Raw genomic sequence first — 23,001 nt, 5'->3', positions numbered from 1 at the left:
CAAAATACTCTCTCTCTCTGGGCAATGGTCAGAGAAAGGGAAAACAATACCATATAAAGAAGGTGACATGTACACACTGCTATATATAAAACAGATAACCAACAAGGACCTACTGTATAGCACAGGGAACTCTACTCAATACTCTGTAATGATCTATATGGGAAAAGAATCTAAAAAAGAGTGGATATATGTATATGTATAACTGATTGACTCTGCTGTACACCTGAAACTAATGCAACATTGTACATCAACTATACTCCAGTAAAAATTAAAAAAAAAAAAAAAAAAAGGTGTAGCCAGATGATTGAGGACTACAAATTCCTGGTAAACAATCACGGGATTTATTCTTAGGACAAAAATTGGGAGTCCCTGAACACACTATTCTTTTTAAAACCTTTGCAATGACCTGTTCCTAATAGGAAGGATGGAGTGGTTAGGAAGGATGGAACAGCAAGGGTAGGGCGTGCTGTTTGGTTTTATTTCCTGAATATTGTTCTGCAATTCACCTGCCTTTCACAACACTTATTAGAAGTATGCTCTGAAAATACAAATACAACATCGATTCCTTTTTATTTTTCAAAGGTCAGCTTAAGGAATCCTTAGGACACGTCTCTCTACCATCTTCCAATAAGACAGAAGTTCATTATCCCAACTCTAGGAACTTAGGCGTTTAGTAATTGACACCAGAAGAGTAATCCAGCTCTGGATCAAGATAAAAGGCAAAACCAAGTCCCTTCCCCATTGCTTTGCCTCTCCTGCCCTGCAGCTGTTGCAGTTGTGGGTGGCACACACGATGGGGAAAGCCTAGTCTCCCTCCATCAAGTCCTGACTAGAGGAAGAAATGCATGGTGGGAGCTTGGAGGGAAGAGGTAGATCCCAGCAGCTGGTCTCCTATTCTGCCCAGAAAGATGGGTCGCCAAGAAAAGAAAAAGAAGTGCTAAATGTGGGCAGATCTAAGCTTAGAACGCAGCTGCCTATTTCCTCAGTCTCTGAGCAGCTGAAAAAGGACCACTGCCCACTAATTTCTATTTTGCCAACCAACTGGAGTTGTGAATTGCCTTAGTGAAAGCTCTTCATTATCTAACTGAAAAGATGAGGTTTAAAACAGTCTACAACCATAACTTCCATTCTTACCACACTTAAACAGTCATTTGTTCCCCTATATTATTGCAAGCATATCTGTACTTTGTTCACTTAAGATATTGAGACAACACCAATGATCATTCTTCAGAAACAAGAACTTTTTATTTGGTTAAAAGGAGCACAGAGACATTTGAAGACCAGATAGTTACAACTCTCTCTAGAGAAGAAGGAGCCACAAGCATTGAAGAAACCAGAAGGTAGGACAGAGGCACCCCAGTTTACTCTCTCAGCCAAACATGGACAATGAACACGTGATCATTGATGCCCTCCAACCCATTTTTATACTAATTCAGTTTCTTTCCTTGCGGAAATGTCAGTGTGCTGTGCTTAACTGCACACTAGTGGTGACCACTCAACTAGTCCCAACTGTAAAACCGCCTTATGTGCTGACAGAGGCTAAACGGAGCTAGGAAAAACCTTAGGCAAACTCTGTAGGTATCGGCCTCCAGGGTCAATCCCAGACCCCAAACAACCATCTTTGCTTTGTTGGCAAGGTAGGGGCCAAATCGATTCCAGAACCCTCAGAGAGCTACTTGTGGTTACATAGGCAACACGTGAAGATCTATGATTTATATCGTGTATGCCACTTTTGTTGCTCTAGATTGAGTATATTACTGTTTATACAGCTATTAACAAAGTTATTACAAAACCTGTTGAATTTTAAATGCAAAATAATTGTAAGGCACATGTCTTGCACAACTGAAATTAGACAATTCTTGCCTCCAAGTAAAATATTTGACTAGATTTATACCATGGTTAATGAAATAACTTCTTATTTCTGAAGAGATTTCCTAAACATACTCTGACCCAAAGCAGAGAAACTAAAAGAAGATGAGCCATTTCTAGAAAAGGAACTTTTTCTATGGTAATATATTTATGTGTGTGTGAATTCAGTTGACAAGAGTGATACATTTCTTTAATCAAAACAGCATGTATTGAAAAATGAAACACTGTAAAAATAAATACAAGAACAGTCCATTTTTATCTAACACTTATGTAAAGGAAAAATATTTTGCACACTGTAAATTTCAATGCAATTTACATTACATTAACTAGATTACAACTTATGAAAGGTAAAGAGACAAAAATAACTGCTTCCAATGCACATACTTCTCTGATGTGTTCATAGCAATTTAATCTGCATGGTCCATCCCATTTACTTGAAGTTTCAGTGCATCCTTTAGCAAAATAAGCATGTCTCACTCCATTATTAGCACAGCGTTATTTTATAAATGAAATAATAAACATATAAAAATTATTTTAATATTTGCCTCAAGGGGGAGCTTACAGTTCATTTTGTACATCCTTTGAGATTTCAAGCCATTCCAAGCTAAGGTTCTGATGCCATTCCTTATACAGATCCAGAATTACAAAACTCTATTTTCTTTTCTGGAGCCAAGTCAATGAATTATTATACTTCCATGCCACTTTCTTTCCTGGTGCTTTTTGAAATCCACAGTGTGGACTGGTGTGGGCTAGTTTTTGTTCTTCCTTTACTGAAAAACAGAAGAAGTAATAAGTTCAATGTCTGAGACTTCTTATCAAACTAGGCATGTCTTGGTTCAACTGGAGATATGTCAGACCCTTATTATGAAAGCGTCTTTCTTCTCTCACCAGCATACTTTGTCATTCCTACAAAAAATTCTAGATTAATCCAGTATGTGAAGATGGTAATCAGTCTGTCTATCAGACATTGCAGAATTCCTTCAAAGAAAGAAATGAAGTCTTCCTAAACAAGCCTGAGCCATACAATTTTATAATATTACTTAACTGACTTCAATTTAACTGTGAATTTGTTACTAATAAATTACTATATCTAAATGATATGTTTTAGAGATTTGTACCCAGTTAAGTAAGATCAATACATCTCTATCTATGAAGTCATCTAACATGAATGGAAAATAAGCCAAGCAAAGTCTATGAAAAACATGAAAGTTTCCTAAATGGTTAAAACAAAAGGGTGGTTAAGTTATTAATGTGGCTTTTGTGTAGCATTAGTATTTGTTTTATTTAAGAGTTATTATGAGTTAAGGAAACAAGACTTCTTATTTTGAACATGACATGGAATGATAGAAGCCATCATGTGTACCAGATTGGAATTTAAACTTTCTGCAAGGCATTCAGATGACAATGGAGTTGAGTCTTTGATGAAGTTTCTCCTTGCTTTCCTGGAAGAAAGGAAAAGGGGAGGATCTAAGAGAGAATGAATTAAGCGCTAACAGCTTAATTTCAGAGGTAGTCTATGTTGATTTATTTTCTCACTCTGAGAATTTCAAACAAGTGAAAACTCCACAGGTCTTCAAAGTATAAAAACCTGGAAGACTTGAGAATGAGCAGAATCTCCACAACAACACACTATTTGGAAGAAGGAAAACGAACTTCAGAGAAAACTCCAAAAACTGGCACTTCAGTAATGTTAATTTTAGAAATGAGAAGGTCTACATAATTTTTTTCAAATCCTTTTTTTCACACTGATTTGTTATTTACAGCTCTTCTGTAACAGTTTGGCTGGGTTATGGGGGGATTTATGTCAAATCCTTGCTCTATTTCATTGTTTTCATAATCATAAATTTTCTTTCCATCTATAGTCTTAGGAATTAAGGGTAGAAATTAGATATTTACTATTGTCTTTATTCTGCATAAAATATTGAAAAATAATTTTAAGTGTGTTTGATATATATATATATATATATACATATATATGAAAGTCAAGAGGACAAAATATGTCACAATAGGTAATATTAATTTGCCAGGCTTTATTTATCATTATTCAAAATGTCTTCTTTAAACAGCCAGTAAATAACAGGTTGGATTCTTTAAAAAATTTATGTGGGGGCTTCCCTGGTGGCGCAGTGGTTGAGAATCTGCCTGCCAATGCAGGGGACACGGGTTCGAGCCCTGGTCTGGGAAGATCCCACATGCCGCGGAGCAACTCGGCCCGTGAACCACAATTACTGAGCCTGCGCGTCTGGAGCCTGTGCTCCGCAACAAGAGAGGCCGCGATAGTGAGAGGCCCGCGCACCGCGATGAAGAGTGGCCCCCACTTGCCGCAACTAGAGAAAGCCCTCGCACAGAAACAAAGACCCAACACAGCCATAAATAAAATAAATAAATAAATTTTAAGAAAAAAAAAAATTAATGTGAACCATTTAGAGTTTATATCTATTTAATTCTTTTTTCTGGGGATTTTTTACTTAGCAATTCTTTAGGGTTCATTTCAGGAAAAGAAGAAGATGAAGTAAAGTCAAAAGAGAAAAATGACTTATTTGCAGTTCCTTCCCTGAAGGAAGCATTCTCTTAACCAGTTTTTATTTAAAACACTTTGACAAAGATGTCTAATTTATTCTAGCAAGCACACACTAATTAAAATCCACATCTTTTCCTTTTTCCTCTGATACATATTTATATTTCATACATTAATGTTTTAGTTTAATTGCCAAACTGACACATATGAAAAAATTTCACCTGTAACTCAAGTGTATGCGTAAACAGATATAAAAGAATACTCTCAAGAATCTTGCTGTTAAGACATATCACTTTATTTCAAGATGCCTACTAAAAAGTAACCCATTTTTACCATTATACTATAGTTCTTATACTTAAAAGATCCTTTGGAAATAAAACAGAAGGCTGTGACTTGAAACTTTGAAAAGGTACTACAAAGTTCACTTACAAAAATCAAGTCTTTCGTACAACTTGAGGTCAGGATTGAAAGGTTTAGCATTAATGCTTATAGTTAATAAAAAGAGACAGTGTAATATAGTTGCATATGTTGTGAGCTTATAAGCATTCATATTTCAGGTCTATCACACACATTAGCTATGAGACCCAAGGCAAACTGTGAGACTCATCTAAGCCACCATCTTCTCAACTGAAAAACAGAAACAGAAGGATACCTACTTCATATGGCTTGTGAGGATTAAATGAGACAATTCATAATCCTATAATCAAGGTATATTTTATTAGATTATATATACTGGATATGAACTGACAGAGATGAAAATCAGAACTTTCTTAAGGCAACTTAAAAATACAATTTTATGCTAAATTTTTAAAGAGTCCTGAAAACCTATTTAAAGCTTTTCAAGTTGTCTCTGCATATATGAGTTATTTACCTTTTATGCAGCATCTGGAAACAGCAGGTTCCGAAAGCAACCAGTATCAGTAAGAGCAATGGGATCGTTGGTATAACAACATAGATTAGATTGGGAATTAGTCCTACAAAAGTAAAACAGTCTTAACGTAAAGAGATAGTTGAGGCAGGATTCTGACATTAGAGTTGTATAAAAACTTTCCAAAAAGTTAAGGCAAAGTATAATTATTATCAATCAGATTCCAAGTAACATTCTTCCCAGAATACTGAATAATCTAATGAAATAATATATTCATGTTTTATTAGAAATTAAAAACAAAATATACTGCATGTTTGCCATGCGCCACTTAAATGTCCATATTTCCAAAACTATTATTAAATCTTCAATTAAGATAGGGACTGGTTTTCACAACATATTAATAATCTTAGTTGTCTCGTTTCATTAATGCTTCTCAGTTATTACTTTGAGAAACAAGTACTGATTATTAAAGAATAATCATGATTAAAATAATTGTTGATTTATTGGATATGTAATTATCCTAACTAATAAGCCCAGTGCCATGATGATATGCATGACTCTCTGAGATTAAACCAAAATATGTAAATATTAAATGATGATAGAGTCATAACCTAGAGACATAAGACTACAGAGGCATAAACACTTGATCTTCGTTAAATTCTAAAATGAATCATCTTTTAATCCTGTTCCATCACATTTGATAATGTTAGGTTTTCTTGGTAAAATAAACAAGCGCCACACTGATGTCCCCTACAGCTTAAAATGACTTTATTAAACAATTTTTCAATGTCATAGGAGGGTAAATATTCCTAATGTAATTATTTACTGATCTCTTTAATTAGATTTACATGTTCTGAATGGTTTTAAAATCAGACACCTGAAAGTGAAAAGGGCTAAAGTTTAATATCATGTCCATACAAGAAAAGCAAATTGGAAAACTATGCATTGAGCCAGCAAATTGAAAGCCATCATCATAATTAATCTAAATAATTCTGGTCAAAGTGGCAGGACTTAGATCAAACTCTCCATTTAACTGCACATCATTTCCTTTGTTAAGAGAAGAAAAATTAACTGAGGTCCAGTGATGGAGTATTTGGGGGATAATCTGCCATGTTTTCATCCACTCTTGAGCCTGTCAAGGTGACTGCAAGCATTTTAAGGATTCAAGACACATTTCCTTTCCTTTTCAAAAGACCATCATGATCCTTTACATATAAGAGCAAAGAAAAAAGAAAGTATTTCCTACTCTTTCATGGATTTTGCATCACCTGTGGAAAGATTTTGAGACTTTGGGTCTTTGGCTCAATCTTTACAAAGTAACTAGTATAAATAAATATTCCTGTCCAACTGGCATAGGGCCGTGCTAAAACAAGACCCTAAAGGATCCTAAGAGCAGTTTTTGACTAACATGAGATTTGCACTGGGATTGCATTTTGTGTCTTTTGCAGACAGTGGTGTGCTGGAGACGCTGAGTTGAAAGCTCATTGGACGCCTACTACCCAACCTGCTCTTCAGTGATGTCACTTGGTAGTGTGAAACTGGCCAGGGTGGGAGTATCCACACCACAGAAAACTCAAAGTCTACAAATAAGGCTTTTTTAAGCCCAGCCTACCCCAGCCAATCCCTAAACATTTAACAGTACCCAACTGTTTACAGGCCACTGAATACACCCATTTACATCATAACACCTACATACTGGGGAAGATCCTTGTGGATCCAGGTTTTGGCGTAGGATATACTTAGTTTAGTACTAGAGACATCCACTTAAGTGAAAATAGAAAGAAAACAAAATAGGTTTTTCTATTCAAAACTAGCTTAGCATCATTTGTTCTAACCTAGTCCTAAAGTAAATTTCCATAGGCCTATATTTAGTGCACTATTTCACCAAGCAACAAGAAAAGTTGGGGCCAACGCGAAGCAAAGTGTAAAAGTATATTTTCTTCTCTTGATAGGTGAGTTAGAGACATGTGAACTAATTACCTGCCTCAGTAACAACCACGTTTTCATGAGTGTCTCCAGGTTGATTTGTAAAATAAGTCTTTTCTACCGGAGCTGTTGGATTAATCTCTGTAAATAATAAGTACAGTTGTTATACATAATGATAAACAAGACAAATGCAAATGCGGATGAAAATAGAAGTTTATTATAAAACAAAATAAACATTGATTTCTGAAAAACTTCCAGCTAATTCTACTTTGAATTTAAATTTATATGAAATGATCTAACTATAAAGTCAACATTTAATTATCTCTGAATAAAGATCTGGTGAGTCTCTGCAACTTGGATCCACTGGGTGAACCCCTGTAACCCCAAACTGCATTTAGCAATCCAGAGCATCTATGCTGATGATAACCTACTACAGGTAATAATGACAAAGGAGGTACAAAAGTAGGAAAAGATAGGCAAGAATTGGTGGCCATAACATGAGACACTAACTGCGATTCAAAGACCAGCAGGATTATTTCTATACTATTACTGGTGTATAATTTAGATTTCTCCTCACAATAATAAGCAGCAGATAACTGCATATGGATTGCACCTGGAATTGATGATTCAAGTAAAAATGTTCTAAAGCACATTTCTGCCCCCTACAAACAATGTCATCCTTAGATTTGCTTTCCAATAGTGTCTACTTCTTTAAAAAATAATCATAAATTAAGGCTTGCAATTTGTTTCTTTCCCTGGTTTTATGAGGCAAGATTTCTTCAATTGCCACACACTTGAAAACTGTTGAAATTTCTTACAATGATCTGGTACTGCTCTCTTGCCTAATTTTTTTTCCCCTAGGGCACTATTCATTAAATTAATAGTTCAGAGAAAATAAATTGAATTACTAAGAAAATAACCTGTAAATTTGTTTTCATTTGTTCCAAAAATATAATTCTCTGTTCATTTTTGTCAATTAATGGAAAAGAAAAAAACACATGCAGCATCTTACATTAGTTTTAGAATATTAAATCATTTTAATGTCATGTTTACTCTAATTTGGCCACATAGTCTCTATTCATTAGAAGCGTAATCATACACCATCCTATAATAATATTTGTTATTCTTATACACGTATATTACCCTGATACTTTGCCCGACACAGTCCTATCCCACACAGAATTTAGGCACTCTATGCCCCTAGGTGCTCAACTGGTATTTGCTGAACAAATAATACAGATATTATGCAATTTATCAACATAGAACTGGTTATCTTTAAAATATTTTAACAAACTTTAATGCAACTGCTGATTAAGTAACAAAATTTTTAGAAACATAATCTCCTACATACTATTTTTAATGTCTAAGAGCAAGAGTACCTAATGTAACTTTAATAAATATAAAAATCAGATTCAGAAGTATCCCCTTAAAATGTCTTTGGATAACATTGATAGACCCAAAGAATAGATATTCAACACACAGAACAGTAACGAAAAAAAAAAAAAGGGTGGAGAAGAAAGTGAGAAAACTCAGAAGTGAATTATTCAGTTTCTGTATAGATAGGTTAATTTTTTACCACTTTGGATATCAGTAGTCATGCTATTAGACGGTATGCAGGAACAGAAGGTGGAGACTAAGTTCACATAGTACTGTTGGTATAGTTGGAGAATAAAGTTCAAAATAATCAGTGTTATAATTTGTAAATTGTAATTAGTCTCACTACTTGATCCTCCAATCCCCTCACCACTAAAAAGTTAACTACTTACCATCAAAAAAGCACTGACTATACAAGCAAGGAATTTAATCAAACCAACATCCTTCATAAATAAGACACTAAGCTCAAGGAAAGAAGGTTAACTACATAGAAAATATATAAAAATGAAAATATTTAAAGTAAAACAAAGTAGAAAAATTCTATATATTAATAATTCTAAGTACTTTTACACGGTAGAAGTGTACATGTGCTTCAAAAACAAAAAATACATGAAAGAATCTTGTTAAAAAACTATAGGTATTTGAAGATTTAGGTAGACTATAGAAGATAAATGAAAAACTAAAAATTTTATGTCTAAAATGTTCTTCCATGAGTAATATAAACCTAGACTACCTAATACAAAACAAGAGTATTCTGGGGAATAGTGACCTGAATAATGTGGTAAATATGATATAAAATAAAATAAAATACAAAGGGTCACCTAAAAGCTCAAAGAATGAAGATAGTATTGTATTAAGAATACGCTGTAATATACTTTGTTTCATTTAATAGTTTCAAGCACACAGTGTCACAAATTTAAAATATCAAAGAATTTCAACTTCATATTTTTCTAGGAAAAAAATTAAGGCAAAGAACCTAAGTGTGTAACAGATATAGCTTTGCAAAAGCTTCTAGGAGGGTAATGATGCATTTAGCAACCAAGAGGTTTAAAGACTAAACTCACCAGGGATAAATAAAGTAGGCTAATACACTCAAAAACAGAATAAATATAAGAGAAGGGTAAATCTAATCCAAATAATCCCTTGTGCTTTACAGTCTCACGAGAAAAAGAAGACTCACGTAATTTCAACAGAATAATGGAAATAGCAGTACTTGATTGTAATTGCCTTCCACGAACACATGTTATGAGGTCAAGCAGACGGCCCTTGGAAGAGTTCAAATGAAACTTCCAAACACTGAGAAGAGGAAAACAGCAAAAAAAAAAAAAAAAAAAAAAATCCTCATAGCCTAAATATCGAATTTGACTTTCTTTGATGATCAAAACGATGAGTTTACATCGTCCTGATTAGTCTCTCTTTTGGTCAGATATCAATTCAGTTGAGTTGTTCTAGTCAAAGTAACTCAAATGTACTATTTCAGCAGGAAACCACACTACTGTAGCTCAGGTCAATGCGATCTTCCCACGTGCTCCATAAGGCAAGAAGTTGGAGACTTCAAACAAAAGCGAACTGCAGAGGCATGTTCCAAAGAATTAGGATCACGCGGAGAACGCGACACACGCCCCTACTTTTCTGCGCCACGGTTCTCTGACTTCCTGACTTTCACTGAGGAGCACAAACCGAGTATCACGTCATGAAATGATAAGCTAATGCCCCAGGAGAATGTTGCTTGCTTCCCTTAAATTCACCAGAAAATCTAAAGAACTACTGATCAGATGTGTAAACCTACAGGTGCTTTGTTGTCTTATATATACTTCACACACACTATACTAAATTTTGAAATATTTTTAAATAGATATTTATTCTTCATAAAATCTGTTTACAAAAACACAGTTTGGCCTTAATATTAGAAATAATTATTTTCCCTTAAAAAACCCCTCTGCATGTTTCTAGTTGCTCCCTTCTATTTAACTCATAGGGCAGTTTGCTTTATAGCCTAGTGTGCTTCAATACTTTGTCATCAAACTGCAAAGTAATTCCATGTTTCACAGCAGAAAACCAAAATGAGCCAAAGGTAGTGAAGGTTAAAGATAACACTTAATATAAGCAAATATGCACAAAATCTGCTCCTACGGACTTACAATGCTTCCTACCTGGTTCATACTTGCAGATGTAATTGTGCTTCATGTTGCACCTGTCGTCATTCCACTGGTAAAGGTAGGGACCCCCAAGGCCAGGATTGGCTGTTGGCTGATGATACATCACAACACACTTTTCACTTCCACAGGAAGGTTCATCAGTATACCAGTTTCTGCCAAGCACAGAGCAGCAGGAACACATCTCAGTGACTTCGCCTGTTCCATTCTGATATCCTCTACAGATAACAGAAATCTCCCTTTGTCCTTTGCCCTCTGAGTACCCCCCTTTGCCTCCTCAGGAGCCCTACTCACCGGTACTGGGAACTGCTTCCATCGGACCACTGGTAGAGATCTGGGCAGGCACCAGATGTTTGCCCCTCTCCATTTCTCCAAAGCCCTATCCAGAAATCACCATCAGAAATCCCGGTTCCTGGCTTTGTCAGGTTTTGCAACATGCTTTCTATTAACTTCTGTTCTGCTTCATTCTCAAGGCTGAGAAGGACTCCCCCTTCGCTCTCACAAGCCAGGCGTGCCTCCTGAAAGCTCACTCGGCTGGATAGCTCGTGGAAGTAGGCCATCTTGTAGCAGGGATGTTTGAAATCAGCAAAACATACCTTTTGGCCTGAACAAAAAAGATGCCCATGTATTGATTATCTGAGCTATATTCATAATGCTACTTACTACAAATTAAAATGAAAGAACCAATCAAAACAGAAACAATCTGCCAAGAATGCTTCTTCCACTGAACCATTGCATAAAGTTTATTTTCTAGATTCTTATTTCAATTTACAAAAGCAAATTGATTCCCTAATAAACTTGTAACATAAACTTTTAAACACAGTATATCAAGGAAATTTTTGTACAGAGAAGTCATAAGTCTCCTGGCTTAGATTTTGTCAACTGACACCATAGCGAGTGAAAGTAGCTAAAAAAAAATGTCAGGTATACACAGTAAAGGAAGCTAAAAGGTCAAAATTATGAAATAAGAATCATAATTCATAAAGGAATTATTAAAAACAAGCAAAAAAAGCAAATTTACATAAGGTATCATGAAGTGAATACATTTAAATAATTGAAATTTAAATAAAGTGGCAAATTTAAGGTGTAAATATTTGTTTTTATTGTATATATCTGAGAGCAAATACATTAAAATTGAAAGTTAATAGAAGTCAGAATGAAGGTAATGTTAATAATAAACAATTTATTGGGGACTTCCCTGGTGGTGCAGTAGTTAAGAATCTGCCTGTCAATGCTGGGGACACAGGTTTGAGCCCTGGTCCAGGAAGATCCCATGTGCTGTGGAGCAACTAAGCCCGTGTGCCACAACTACTGAGGCCACGTGCCACAACTACTGAAGCCCACACGCCTAGAGCCCGTGCTCCACAACAAGAGAAGCCACCACAATGAGAAGCCCGTGCACTGCAACAAAAAGTAGTCCCCGCTCGCAGCAACTAGAGAAAGCCCACACGCAGCAACGAAGACCCAACACAGCCAAAAATAAATAAATTTTTAAAAACCAATTTATTAATATAATATTGTATTAGAAGTGACAGGTTAATCTTCTAGAGTACTTATAGAATACTCAGAATTTGGAGGTGAAATTGAAAATGTAATTTTTATTTTCACTGGTATTTTAAAGGTTTTTATAAGTTACAGGACTCAGTTTAACCATCTATCCTGATATCTATTAATGATTTTAGAAGTCACTATATAGAGAATATAAACTTGTGTCAAGATATTAAATGGAACCACAAGTGAAGCTTAAAATAATTCTTGAGACCTCTTAATGAAATATTAGCTTTTATTATCAAGCTTCATTGCTGTGACATCACTATACTTCTGCTCAGTCTACATCAGTGAAGACTTAAATACATAGGCAATGAAAGTTTGACTTAAAAGAGCTCTTAAAATTGAATTTCACATACCTCTAGGAATTGAGCACAATGAATATTCCTAATTACTTAGTGACATAACTACAAATATGAATGATCATATTGGGTCATAATACAGCCATATATATAACAGGGATATTACAGTGTACAGGATTTAGCAGTGGAATTCCTATTGTTCCACCATTTACACCTGCCTCTTTTTACCACCAAATATGTATGCCAAGATTATAGACGCAATCTCCAGAACAGTCACGCTGTTTTGTTTTGTTTTTCATTAGCTTCCTTGGTTCACCTCTGATCTCTGCTGTCAACTTTAAAACCTGCCATGGATCCCTCTCTGTCACTAACCCCAGCCTGCTGTCCACAGCTTCCACTACCCTTTTAGCCTCTCTGATTTCAGCTTGAGGTTTGACCTTGGAAAATAGACTATCTAGTATTTTATGTAAAATTAAGGCAAATTCATTCATGCTAAGAAATCAAGGCATAGGTTCACTGCTTACAATTCTTGTTGGGATTGAAGGCTTTTTTCACTATGTATTTAATTTTGTAGCCGATCAAGAAAATTTGACAGTAGTGGAGGGCTGGCGGGTATATTATATTTAAACATTGGCAAAAAAAGTAAAGCATTCAAGCTTTGTACTCTTAATTACAGTACATCACGCTGAGCCAGCGTCGGTATCACATCCATTCTCCCCCAGAATCAGCAATTAATGACCTGTGATGACACTTAGAGGCAGGAGGAAGCAGAAGCCAGTGGAAGGCCGTTAACCTCACAACAGTGTTTGAGTAATAGGCATTCAATACGTTGACACTGCTGAGAACAGCCAACTAATAACATAGCAGTTCCAGCAATGCAAGCAAGACAGCCGGTTGTCCTCTTTGTCTCATTAACTGTGATCTGGACCCAGGAGCAACACACTGAATAATAAGAACAAATTAAGAGACTGCCCCAACTAATTGTTAATGAAAAATAACAGGCTTGTATGAATGACCACGGGGAAACTGGAATTAAAGAGACGTCAAGAGGACAAATCAGCCTGAAACAAATAATCCTGGAGAGATGACCATGGAAGTCCCAATGGTTGATCCTAATACAATTATTTTTTTTTTTTAATTTCTCCTAATTTATTATTAGGGTTTGTGATGTCTTCATTGTTTAAAATGGTTGTTCCTGGCAATACTCTAGCAATGCCATTAAGCCTAGTGATTTCTATGCCTGTATTTTTAAAGCAAGCTCTGTTTCCATTTTTATCTTCTACATCTTTTTCATATTTCTAAGTCTCAAAATACATCTGGACTACATTCCCTTGAGTTTTCAGTTTGTTCAGTTTTTTACTCCAAGAACTCTCAGACTTCAATTTGATTCCAGCACTTGTGAAATATTAAGTTGTCCAATGAGACTGTTTTGCAAGATAATAGAAAGAAGCCAAATTAAAAAAAAAAACAAAAACAGATTAGCCAGAAGTTTTAATGAGTAAAAATTATTTATGTAACAAAGCCAGCACAAGTTCAGAAAATGCCTAGGTATGACATATATGCTAAAAGTCTCTTCTCATTATCTTTGACGTACTAAAAAACAAACGCAGCACAGATTTACTATTTATGGTGAGAATACAAGAATGATGATGAAAATTACCTTATTTATAAAATTAAAATAGCACTTCTAATTAAATACATAAGAGAGCTTTAAGTGTCTTGTAGAAATTCCTAATACCACTATTCGGTACTAGGAATGTCAATCTGTAGATAAATGTTAGTCTGTAGAGAAATAATAATAACAATAATAATTAAAGAAAAATCTATAGACAGGGATTATATTTAAAATAATTAAGAACTAATACTGCACAAGCCCTGGATAATAGCCAGCCTTGGCACTGTCTATGCCGGGCATCTTCTCTTTGGCTGTGGATGATGGAGTGGTCCAGGGGTCTTAGATGAGGGGATGGAGACTGTGGTGGTTGCATAGCAGGGGGGATCTCAGAGGATCAGGACAGCGGCCAATTACCAGCTACAGACAGATATTAACTCCAAAGTGCATTCATTGAATACCAGCTGTGACCACAAATTTTAAACTGAAAAGTCACTAGCAGTTCAGATCTAGCAAAGCAGGTTTAAGGAAATTATAGATACACTGTAGTTTTTATAGTATCTATATATAAAATCAGTTAAAGCTGACACTGGGAATTTCTTCATATCCAGTTCTCTTTTACTACTGATTTCCACCTTATTGTGCAAATTTGGTCCAAGTTGCAGCAAAATCAGCAGAAGCAGCAGCTACTGAACGGCTCACCACCATTTCAGCTGATCACACTTGGCTGTAATAGCAGTGGAACTCCCAACAGCTGGGAAACAAATGTTGCCCTAATTCCCAGAAAAGTCCCATTAATACGGATCTTCTCGAAGCAACTTTCCCACTTCGGTAAAGGCTAATCTTCTTAGGGAACCCTTATAATTAGCTCCTTTCTCATTCTGTGAGATCACATGGAGAATTTCCTTTTCTCTTACTTTTAAATATTATATTCAGATAAAATCCTCCATCGACTATTCTGACCAGTAGGAAGCTAGTCTTCCATCTACTATTCTAGCACCCATAAAATATTCAGATAAATATTCAGATAACCGTAGAGTAGCTTTTATCACACTAAGGCTACCTTGATACTGTCTAACAATAATTTACTAAATGTTACCTAACACCTGTAGTGGGAAACCTCCCTTGATTGTTGGCTTATGTGCAAGAAAGACCTTTCACCCAGGATTCTACACCTCCTGGTTTCATACATACACACACACATGCACACACATGCACACTTACGCACAACTACATACATACACATGCACTTTAATTTAGAGATAATTTTCAGTATCGCCTGCTAAAATAAACATTCCTATCATTATCACAGCTAAGATTCTGCTACTATTTCCACGCATAGATAATTCTGTCCTTTTTCTTAGTCATGAAAATTCCTTTAGAGCTAAATATTGGCAGAGTTTTCAATGCTTTTAGCAACAATGTAAAAGCAGGGCCAAACTCATAAAGTCATGGCAGTTTACTTTTTTCTTCCTGAATAGAAAGGATCTATGACTTGGTTTTGTTTTGCTTATATTTATCAATTTTCTGGAAGTTGAGTCTTCACTTAGTTATGAAAGTAATAACATTTTTCTTATACCTCACACTAGAATCATAATATTGTCAACATTAAATAAGCATTGAATTTATATCATATTTTTCAGTAAAAACATGGAAGATTTATTATGAATTCCTGTTGTTCAGTTATGATCTACCTTTAGTTGCAAAGAAAAAAACAAGTTGTGCAAAAGAGGACCTACATGATAAATCTTCCCCAAACCAGACTGACCAGACTTTGGACATTTTACTAGAATCCCACAGAATAATTTGTTTTTCATAATTCTTTCTTACTCTACTCAAAATCAAAGGAATAAATATGCTGCAACTACAACATACAATGTGACATGACCTCCAGTAGTAAAACTTTCAAACTAAAAAAGGGAATGCTCTCAATCATAAGTATTCTGCTTTCAGTGTTCAATATTACACCTACTTTTTAAGACTTTTTCATTATAAAAATGTTCTGTTATAATAAACTTTATTTTTGCAGGAGCTTTTATAATGCAATTAATGCATAGTGCACTATTAAGATTGTGCTGGAATCCGTTTTCCTATATTGATAAACAACCAAAACTGTAGTCTTGGTCATTGTTTGCATGATGGTGGCATCTGCAAGCCCTACATCCCCACCTGGGAAATATCACAAACTTTCTGAGAAGGGGATGAAATTTATTTTTTTAATCCAGTATTTAAAATCAAGATCTAGATAATAAATTGTAAACGAAGTAGATAAATTGTAAACTGTGTGAGTGAAGAATTGAAGCATTCAATCACTAAGAGCTGGCTTGGAATCCCAGAACTGTACTGGAACTGTGGGGACGTTGGGGACATTATTTAAACTTTCCTGACCTTAGTTTTCTCATCTAAAAAGTGAGAGTGGTTAGGAGTTTTAAAGAAATAATGACAATAATAATAGCCTGACAGGGGACTTCCCTGGCTGTCCAGTGGTTAAGACTCCGCGCTTCCACTGCAGGGGGCACGGGTTCAATCCCTGGTCAGGGAACTAAGTCCCACATGCCATGTGGCACGGCCAAAAAAAAAAAAAAAAAAGCCTGCCATTTATCAATAGTTTAGTGTGCAGGGCCTCACTGCTAGCACAATCCACACCTTTGGGGAAATTAGGAAAGATGATCTCTCCTGGTGATACAGGCTGCTCAGCTTGAAAAAGTTATGCTCTCCTCCAGGTTGCCTCAGCTGCAGGCACGAGGACTGCCGCGTTGAGCGCCCTCTCACAGCTTCTTGGCGGGCAGCTGTGTCCATGAAACAACCTGCACTACTGTGTTTGAACCCCTTTAACCCTGCAACAACTCTGTGATGAAGGTGCTTTCATCCCATTTTAAAAATGAGGCAAGGGAGGCATAGAAAAGTTAAATAATTTGCCCAACTCACATGGCTCATAAATGGTAAAGGGTTTAGAACCAGGCAGACTGGCTCCACAGTTCATACATGTCCCCAGATTTCTATGCTGCCTCCGTGGAGGTCTCAGATATATTTTTCTAAGGTGAAGAATTTCATGAATAAAGGGATTGATTAATATGTACATTATTACTATGACCTATGCTACCATGTTCAGCATTGGTCCATTATTGATACCGGAGCGCTAACATTGAGGGTTGTTTCTAAGCAGAATGTAGATTTTCTTTTACTGAACATTTAGACACAGGATCCATATTGGAACATCTATCTCAGATTTTCAGACCCTTTATGTCCTTAATGATTTTTTTTATCTAGCCCTTCTAGTTTCCAAGTAAAACAAACAAGGTCCAAACTGAACTTTTTCCCAATTACAAGGAGTGTAAGTTTAGTCAAATTGTCAGGCTGTGTTACATTATCAGTAATATGTTAAAACAGTGAAAGAAACAATCTTGCGTCCATCCGTCCACCTGTGTGCAAAGTACTTAACAGAAGAGAGAGGGTTGGAGAAAGTAAAACTGCTAGTGAGACCATCAGCTGAATTTCCACTTTGGACACCTTTATACAACACCTTTCTAATGTTAATGTAACAGATATTGCCATCTTCCAGAAAAAGAATTACAAAAACAAAACCATAAAATGATGAAAAACAGCCATTAAGGATTAATGGCTATGGTGAATGTGTAGTTTATTACATGACTGGTAATAAGATTAATTTGTTCCTTTCTTGCCCAAGAGATACTTAAAGTAATTGCATCTCTGAAAACTGCACTATCATCACTTTATGCTTTTGATGATGTCATGGAAAACAGTACCATAGGCTGGGATACGCTCAGCAGTTTTTTCTTTTTAATTTTAAAAAGTTTTTGTATCTCCCTTGCTATTATATTGATCTATAGGTTACTCGTCACCACCCATGATTTTGCAATATTCTGTGGCATTTGCATGATCAAAACGGAAGTGTCTAAATCTCCCAGTCTTCTAAATAAAATGTTTGCCAATTTAAATATGTTCAAATTAATACATATTAAAGTGTTCTGCAGAAATGCGGAGGTACCATGAAATACACTTAATGCTTTCTGCAGCATAAACAGGTTGATGGATCACTGCTGTGTACACTAAAAAGAGAAAGTAAAAACAAACACGCACACATTACTTCAAAACACTTCAAATGCTTAAGAATATGCATGTGCTCTTCAAACATATCCTCCCATCTCAGAGACCTGAATTTTGAACTCTTCTTTTTCATATGTATCCTTATCCCCAAAAGTAAAGTCCTCTTACCTTTGTTCTAAAGAAGGTGTCATTACCCACCAGTCACTTCACAGATTTAAATGATGGCAGACCCCAGAGATATCCTCTACACATCTGTGTGTACAACAAATCAGTACAGGTCCAAGACCTTAAAAGTAGTTCTCAAGTTAGAATCGCAAATTCACTAAAAAATCTTTGATCATTATCCTTATAGTTTATATTTTTATTGCATATCCATGAATCAAAATAAGCATAGCCAGTAATCTACACAAACACTTTTCTATTACTGCTAGCTGCTATTAAATCTTATGGAGCAGATTATGATGATTTTTGAAATGTTATTTCTCATTTAAATATTTTCACTTCATTTATAAATAATGCTCTCGACTTTTAAAAGGGTGGTGTATTTAAAAGTATCAGAAAGTATCTTATTGAATAAAGTACTAAAATGAGAATTTCGATAAAGCATTATTTTGTGAGTTCCTGTCTTTTTCTCTGCAGTAATTATTTTGGTACACGGAATAGAAATTATAAATGGTTGTGCTGATATTCAATAATTAGAAAATGTATTCCATATATTGTAAGTATGTTCCTAATAATGGCCACAAAGAGCTTTTCACTTGACAGACAGCTGAGTAGAATTCTGGTAAATGGTCCCTAACGGCATGAAAAAGTTTATGTACTTCTCAAAGCTTAACATCAATCAGGGAGACATTAGACCTACTTTTTCCAAAATGTCAGGCTTTAGACTCCTCTGTACTCATGCCATTATGGCTGAAATACATATTGTAAAAAATTAGTCTTCAAAGGATAAAATCACAAATCAATCTCTAATGGTTAGATTTCAATGTGAGTTTGTAAGGCCAAAGACAATTAAATTATTCGTAAGAAAAACATAACTGTTTTAATATCAAGTAAACATCATCATTTATGTTAAATCAAATAGATCATGTTCAGTTAATTAGAAATTTTCCAGATGGCACCTACAAGATGCCTACAAATACTTAATAGGAAAACAGAGCAAAAGGTTTGCAGCAATTTATGCAATAATAGAACACAAAATAAACTTTTCATCAACAATTTTTTTAAGTTCTTTTTTTTTTTAACTTTACGTATTCTTTTTATCCCTTTGCAAAGTTTAAGGCATACAATAAGAATATACCTAGTGGATACTATTTAAGTCAACGAAGTGTTTCTATGTGTTTAAGAAACACCTTATGCTCAAAGCCTGATCTCTGCTGTTAATTCATTTGCAAGAATAAATCTGACAGAGACAAGGGCAGTCAGATATGTAATTTACACATTCAGATGAGTTTTATGGGGAACTTATTTTTAAGCTAAAATAGGGGGAATGGGATCTAATGCTATGGCTTTTGTAACCTCCTTGTTTGATACCGTAAAATTTTCATTTTATAAGTGAATATTAATAACAGCCTGAAAAAAATGTAAGCAACACGCACTTCCAAGTGACATTTCACAATGTATTTAATTCCAGGGTCTCCTGAGGGCCAAAAAGTTAGTGGAGAGTGATTGATAACCAGACATTGAAGGATTATATTCAGTAGAACATCACATTGCTGAGGGAAGATCAGTAACGATTAAGCTTAATATGCCAGTTTCTAAAGGTCTAGTTTCACAACTGATTAAGTTGCTGCTAACTGTCATCTACCTCTACCTCTAGTGACACCTGTTACACAGATGCCATGAATGTGAAAAGGAACTCGGGCTTTTTACGTTAAAAAACTTCCCACACTTAAAACACATGCCCACATACATTCAACAAATATTTATTGCAACACTTTAATTAGCATCACAAGAGATTTCAATAAGGATAGCTATGCTCAATTTTCCTGTAAGGCCCTATTCATTCATCCTAGGCTTTTGAGAATCTTTATGTTTTTTAAGAGACCTTCCCCAAAAGTAAGGGAGAATGAATGCGACATGAATTGCTCAACAATAGGACAATGAAAGTGGAAGGAAAAGAAAGATCAAAGCCAACTCCGGGAAGCTTGCCAATTCCGATCCATTTCCCTTGCACTGACTCGACCGACCTAATTGGGCACCTACTGTGTGCACAAACCTGCATCGATGACCATGTACACCTCAACCCAACTCGAGCAGACTTCATGTTCTGAGAAGTCCCCAGCTTGGAATGAGGTGTGTAAGGGCGTCCTCACACAACGACCAGTCCCCTGGTCTTTGTCAGCCCTCCTGAGAACAAAGGCTGCATGCCCCTGGGTCCGTGAGCCCCACACAGCGAACAGGTCTGGTCTCGGAAATCATCGGAGGGAACCCCGTGCGGGCGAGGACTGAAGTCGAGCCAGGTCGACAGGGGGTGGCATTTCTGCAGCGGTTCCTCTGTCTCTGGGCTCCCTCTGCCTGCGCCGTACCCCACCCCTTCTACAGGTACCAGCCCTGCCCTGCGGTCAACTCTCTTACAAAGAAAGTCGACATTAGTCCTAGACAACGCTGTACTGCTCAGGATGAAGCGGGGCTCGCTTCGCAGCTACTGAACCTGGCGCTTCCAAAACAATTAAACTTTTCTCTGTGTTTAGGGAGGCTGGGGAGAAAGCAGAATACAATCAATTTCCCCCTGCCTCCTCCGGCCCCCTACCTACCCCGCACGGGTTTCCAACCCCTCGGAGAGCCTCCACCCCAGGACAGGCCGGCCCGCACCGCCCTCGCGCCCCGCCGCCCCCTCTCCCGGCTCGTGCGCTCGGCGGACGGCCCCGGACTCACCGCTGACCACCCGGCGGCAGAAGGCGCCGTGGCCGCAGAGCAGTGCGGCGCCCAGCAACAGCGAGACCACGCGGCTCATCGCGGCGCGGCGGCGGCGGCGGCGGCAGGTGTGGCGTGGAGCGAAGGGACCTCTGCCCGCCGCGCAGCCGGGGCTCTAACCCCGCTGCCTCCCTGCCTCCCCGCGGGGCCCTACTCCGGCCGCCCGAACCCGGCTGCCCGGCCCCCTGCACGCATCGCCTCTGGCCAGACCTGGCGCCGGGCGCGCTGGTGCCGCGCGCGAGTGTGCCGGGCTAGAGCGCACGACCCTGCGGGTGCGCGTCTCGGGAGAGGCAACAGAAGTTAGGGGGTCCCGTGTCTATCCCAGAGGTGAGGCAGGAGCCCCTATTTGGACCCCACCGCGCCCTTGGCTCCTCTCCTCGGCCTCTGGCAAGTGAGGGGCTGGGCCCATGCGCCCCTCTGGTCGCGGCTCCCGCAGCAGCAAAGCAGCAGCTCTGCGCTGGAGGCGCCGTCTTATATACCCACATCCCAAGGTTCCAGCCCCTCGCGAGTAATAATTTTTAACTACTTCGTCTCTCCTGTCATGCTGAGCATCCTGGCCCCTCCCCTAAAAACTGCAGCCACTTTGCAAACAGTCCGGTCAGCGGCCCCACCTCCTGTCCTCCGCTCGTCCTGGTTTCCTGTTTCCATTCGCTAGCCGACTGGATACTCATTTGTATAAAATGTGACAGCTTTGCTATTAAACTCTGGCGAAAGTTGGATCCATTTGATTTTCTCAAAGATTAATGTCCACGGGGATGCCAAGTTGTGGGGCCTTTTTTTTTTTTTTTCTGTGCTAAATTGCTTGCTCATATGTATTGCTAGATGCAGGGCACTAGCCACTATTTAAAATGGATTGGTGGAGTGGGAGCCAAAACATGCTCCGTGAATTATACAGTGTGGCAGGTTTTTCTCCACCTAGGTTCTGCAAGTAGATTACTTCCAACAGGCTGTTTGACTAAGTTGCCAAGGAGTAAATTAAAGAGAATATTTGCAACAGTTTTCCCAACTGATTTCAATCTCAGTCTTTGTAGCTCTAGGGAAAACCATCAACATAAAATAAATTTTCTGAATACTTGGGCATTTCCTGGACATAAAGGTATGTATTTCTTTGTAATCATCTATCAGTGACCTGGGGTCTACATCAGAAGTAAACCATTCTAAAACCTACAAAGGCACTTTTCCATAACATGACTTGGTCTTTATTGTAATAACAGTCCACGCAAGGATGCTGCGTTTTCCTGGAGTATTGAAAAACAGTTCCTGAGAGTTTTATCTATATCTAGTCCATGATAGGAACCCTGAGAATGCTCTCATAATGGGCTTCAGTAGAACTGGTATTTTGCCATTACGTTGCTTTAAATGCACCAGGATCTGTTAAATGAAATCCTTTGGTTTTAATGATTTTGAAATCCTTCGGTTCTTACAGCACCTCCCTGTCTTTTGTTTTCATAAGCCACAAGTACACTCAACACTTGTTGGACTGTTTTCTTAGGGAAAAAAAGTCAATCTTTCTATAGTAAAGACAAGTCATATAGAATAAGAAATTTTAACACTTGGAAAGATATTAAGGATTATTAAATCCACCCTACTCAAGAAAGCAGAATTCCAAAATAATTATAATATTGCCTATTACTTTATTTTCCTTATACAACTATTAAAGGTAATTTATTCCAGGGCCATGGGCAATTGGTAAATCATGTACAGGATATGGATTTTGTGAGTTTCTCCACTAGCTAAAGGTCCAAAAGAAACAGGTATTGCTGGGATCTTGAATGGTAAATGAAAAACGTAAGTCCTCAAAGCAATTGGAGGTATATGTAAGCTCAGCCCTGTAAACCATGTCA

General features: G+C 37.2%; 1 protein-coding gene across 4 annotated transcripts; it reads right to left on the bottom strand.

Annotated features, from left to right (window-relative positions):
* Positions 1–1,219: 1,219 nt before the first annotated feature.
* Positions 1,220–21,582, bottom strand: CHODL (chondrolectin). Of its 4 annotated transcripts, XM_057545653.1 has the most exons (7): positions 21,119–21,582; positions 11,006–11,315; positions 10,709–10,929; positions 7,236–7,322; positions 5,259–5,361; positions 3,233–3,311; positions 2,535–2,639 (listed from the first exon to the last, which is right to left on the bottom strand). In XM_057545653.1, the coding sequence occupies exons 1-7, from the start codon at positions 21,195–21,197 to the stop codon at positions 2,637–2,639; spliced, it is 882 nt and encodes a 293-aa protein (XP_057401636.1). In that variant the 5' UTR covers positions 21,198–21,582; the 3' UTR covers positions 2,535–2,636. The 4 variants fall into 4 exon arrangements, with proteins under 4 accessions (XP_057401635.1, XP_057401637.1, XP_057401638.1 ...); XM_057545652.1 differs by lacking the exon at positions 3,233–3,311 and having other exon boundaries at positions 1,220–2,639; XM_057545654.1 differs by lacking the exon at positions 3,233–3,311 and having other exon boundaries at positions 1,220–2,639; positions 10,709–10,866.
* Positions 21,583–23,001: the final 1,419 nt, after the last annotated feature.

Source organism: Balaenoptera acutorostrata, chromosome 4 (assembly GCF_949987535.1).
Source record: "Balaenoptera acutorostrata chromosome 4, mBalAcu1.1, whole genome shotgun sequence".
NCBI classification, from domain to species: Eukaryota; Metazoa; Chordata; class Mammalia; order Artiodactyla; family Balaenopteridae; genus Balaenoptera; species Balaenoptera acutorostrata.
This window is presented reverse-complemented; position numbering and strand designations above follow the sequence as displayed.

Coding starts and splice junctions, on each gene's coding strand:
- CHODL (XM_057545652.1), bottom strand. CDS start 21,197: ATGAGCCGCGTGGTCTCGCTGTTGCTGGGCGCCGCACTGCTCTGCGGC. Junction 11,316..21,118: donor CTGCCGCCGGGTGGTCAGCG/GTGAGTCCGGGG, acceptor TTTTTTGTTCAG/GCCAAAAGGTATGTTTTGCT. Junction 2,640..5,258: donor TTCCAGATGCTGCATAAAAG/GTAAATAACTCA, acceptor TCTGTTTTTCAG/TAAAGGAAGAACAAAAACTA.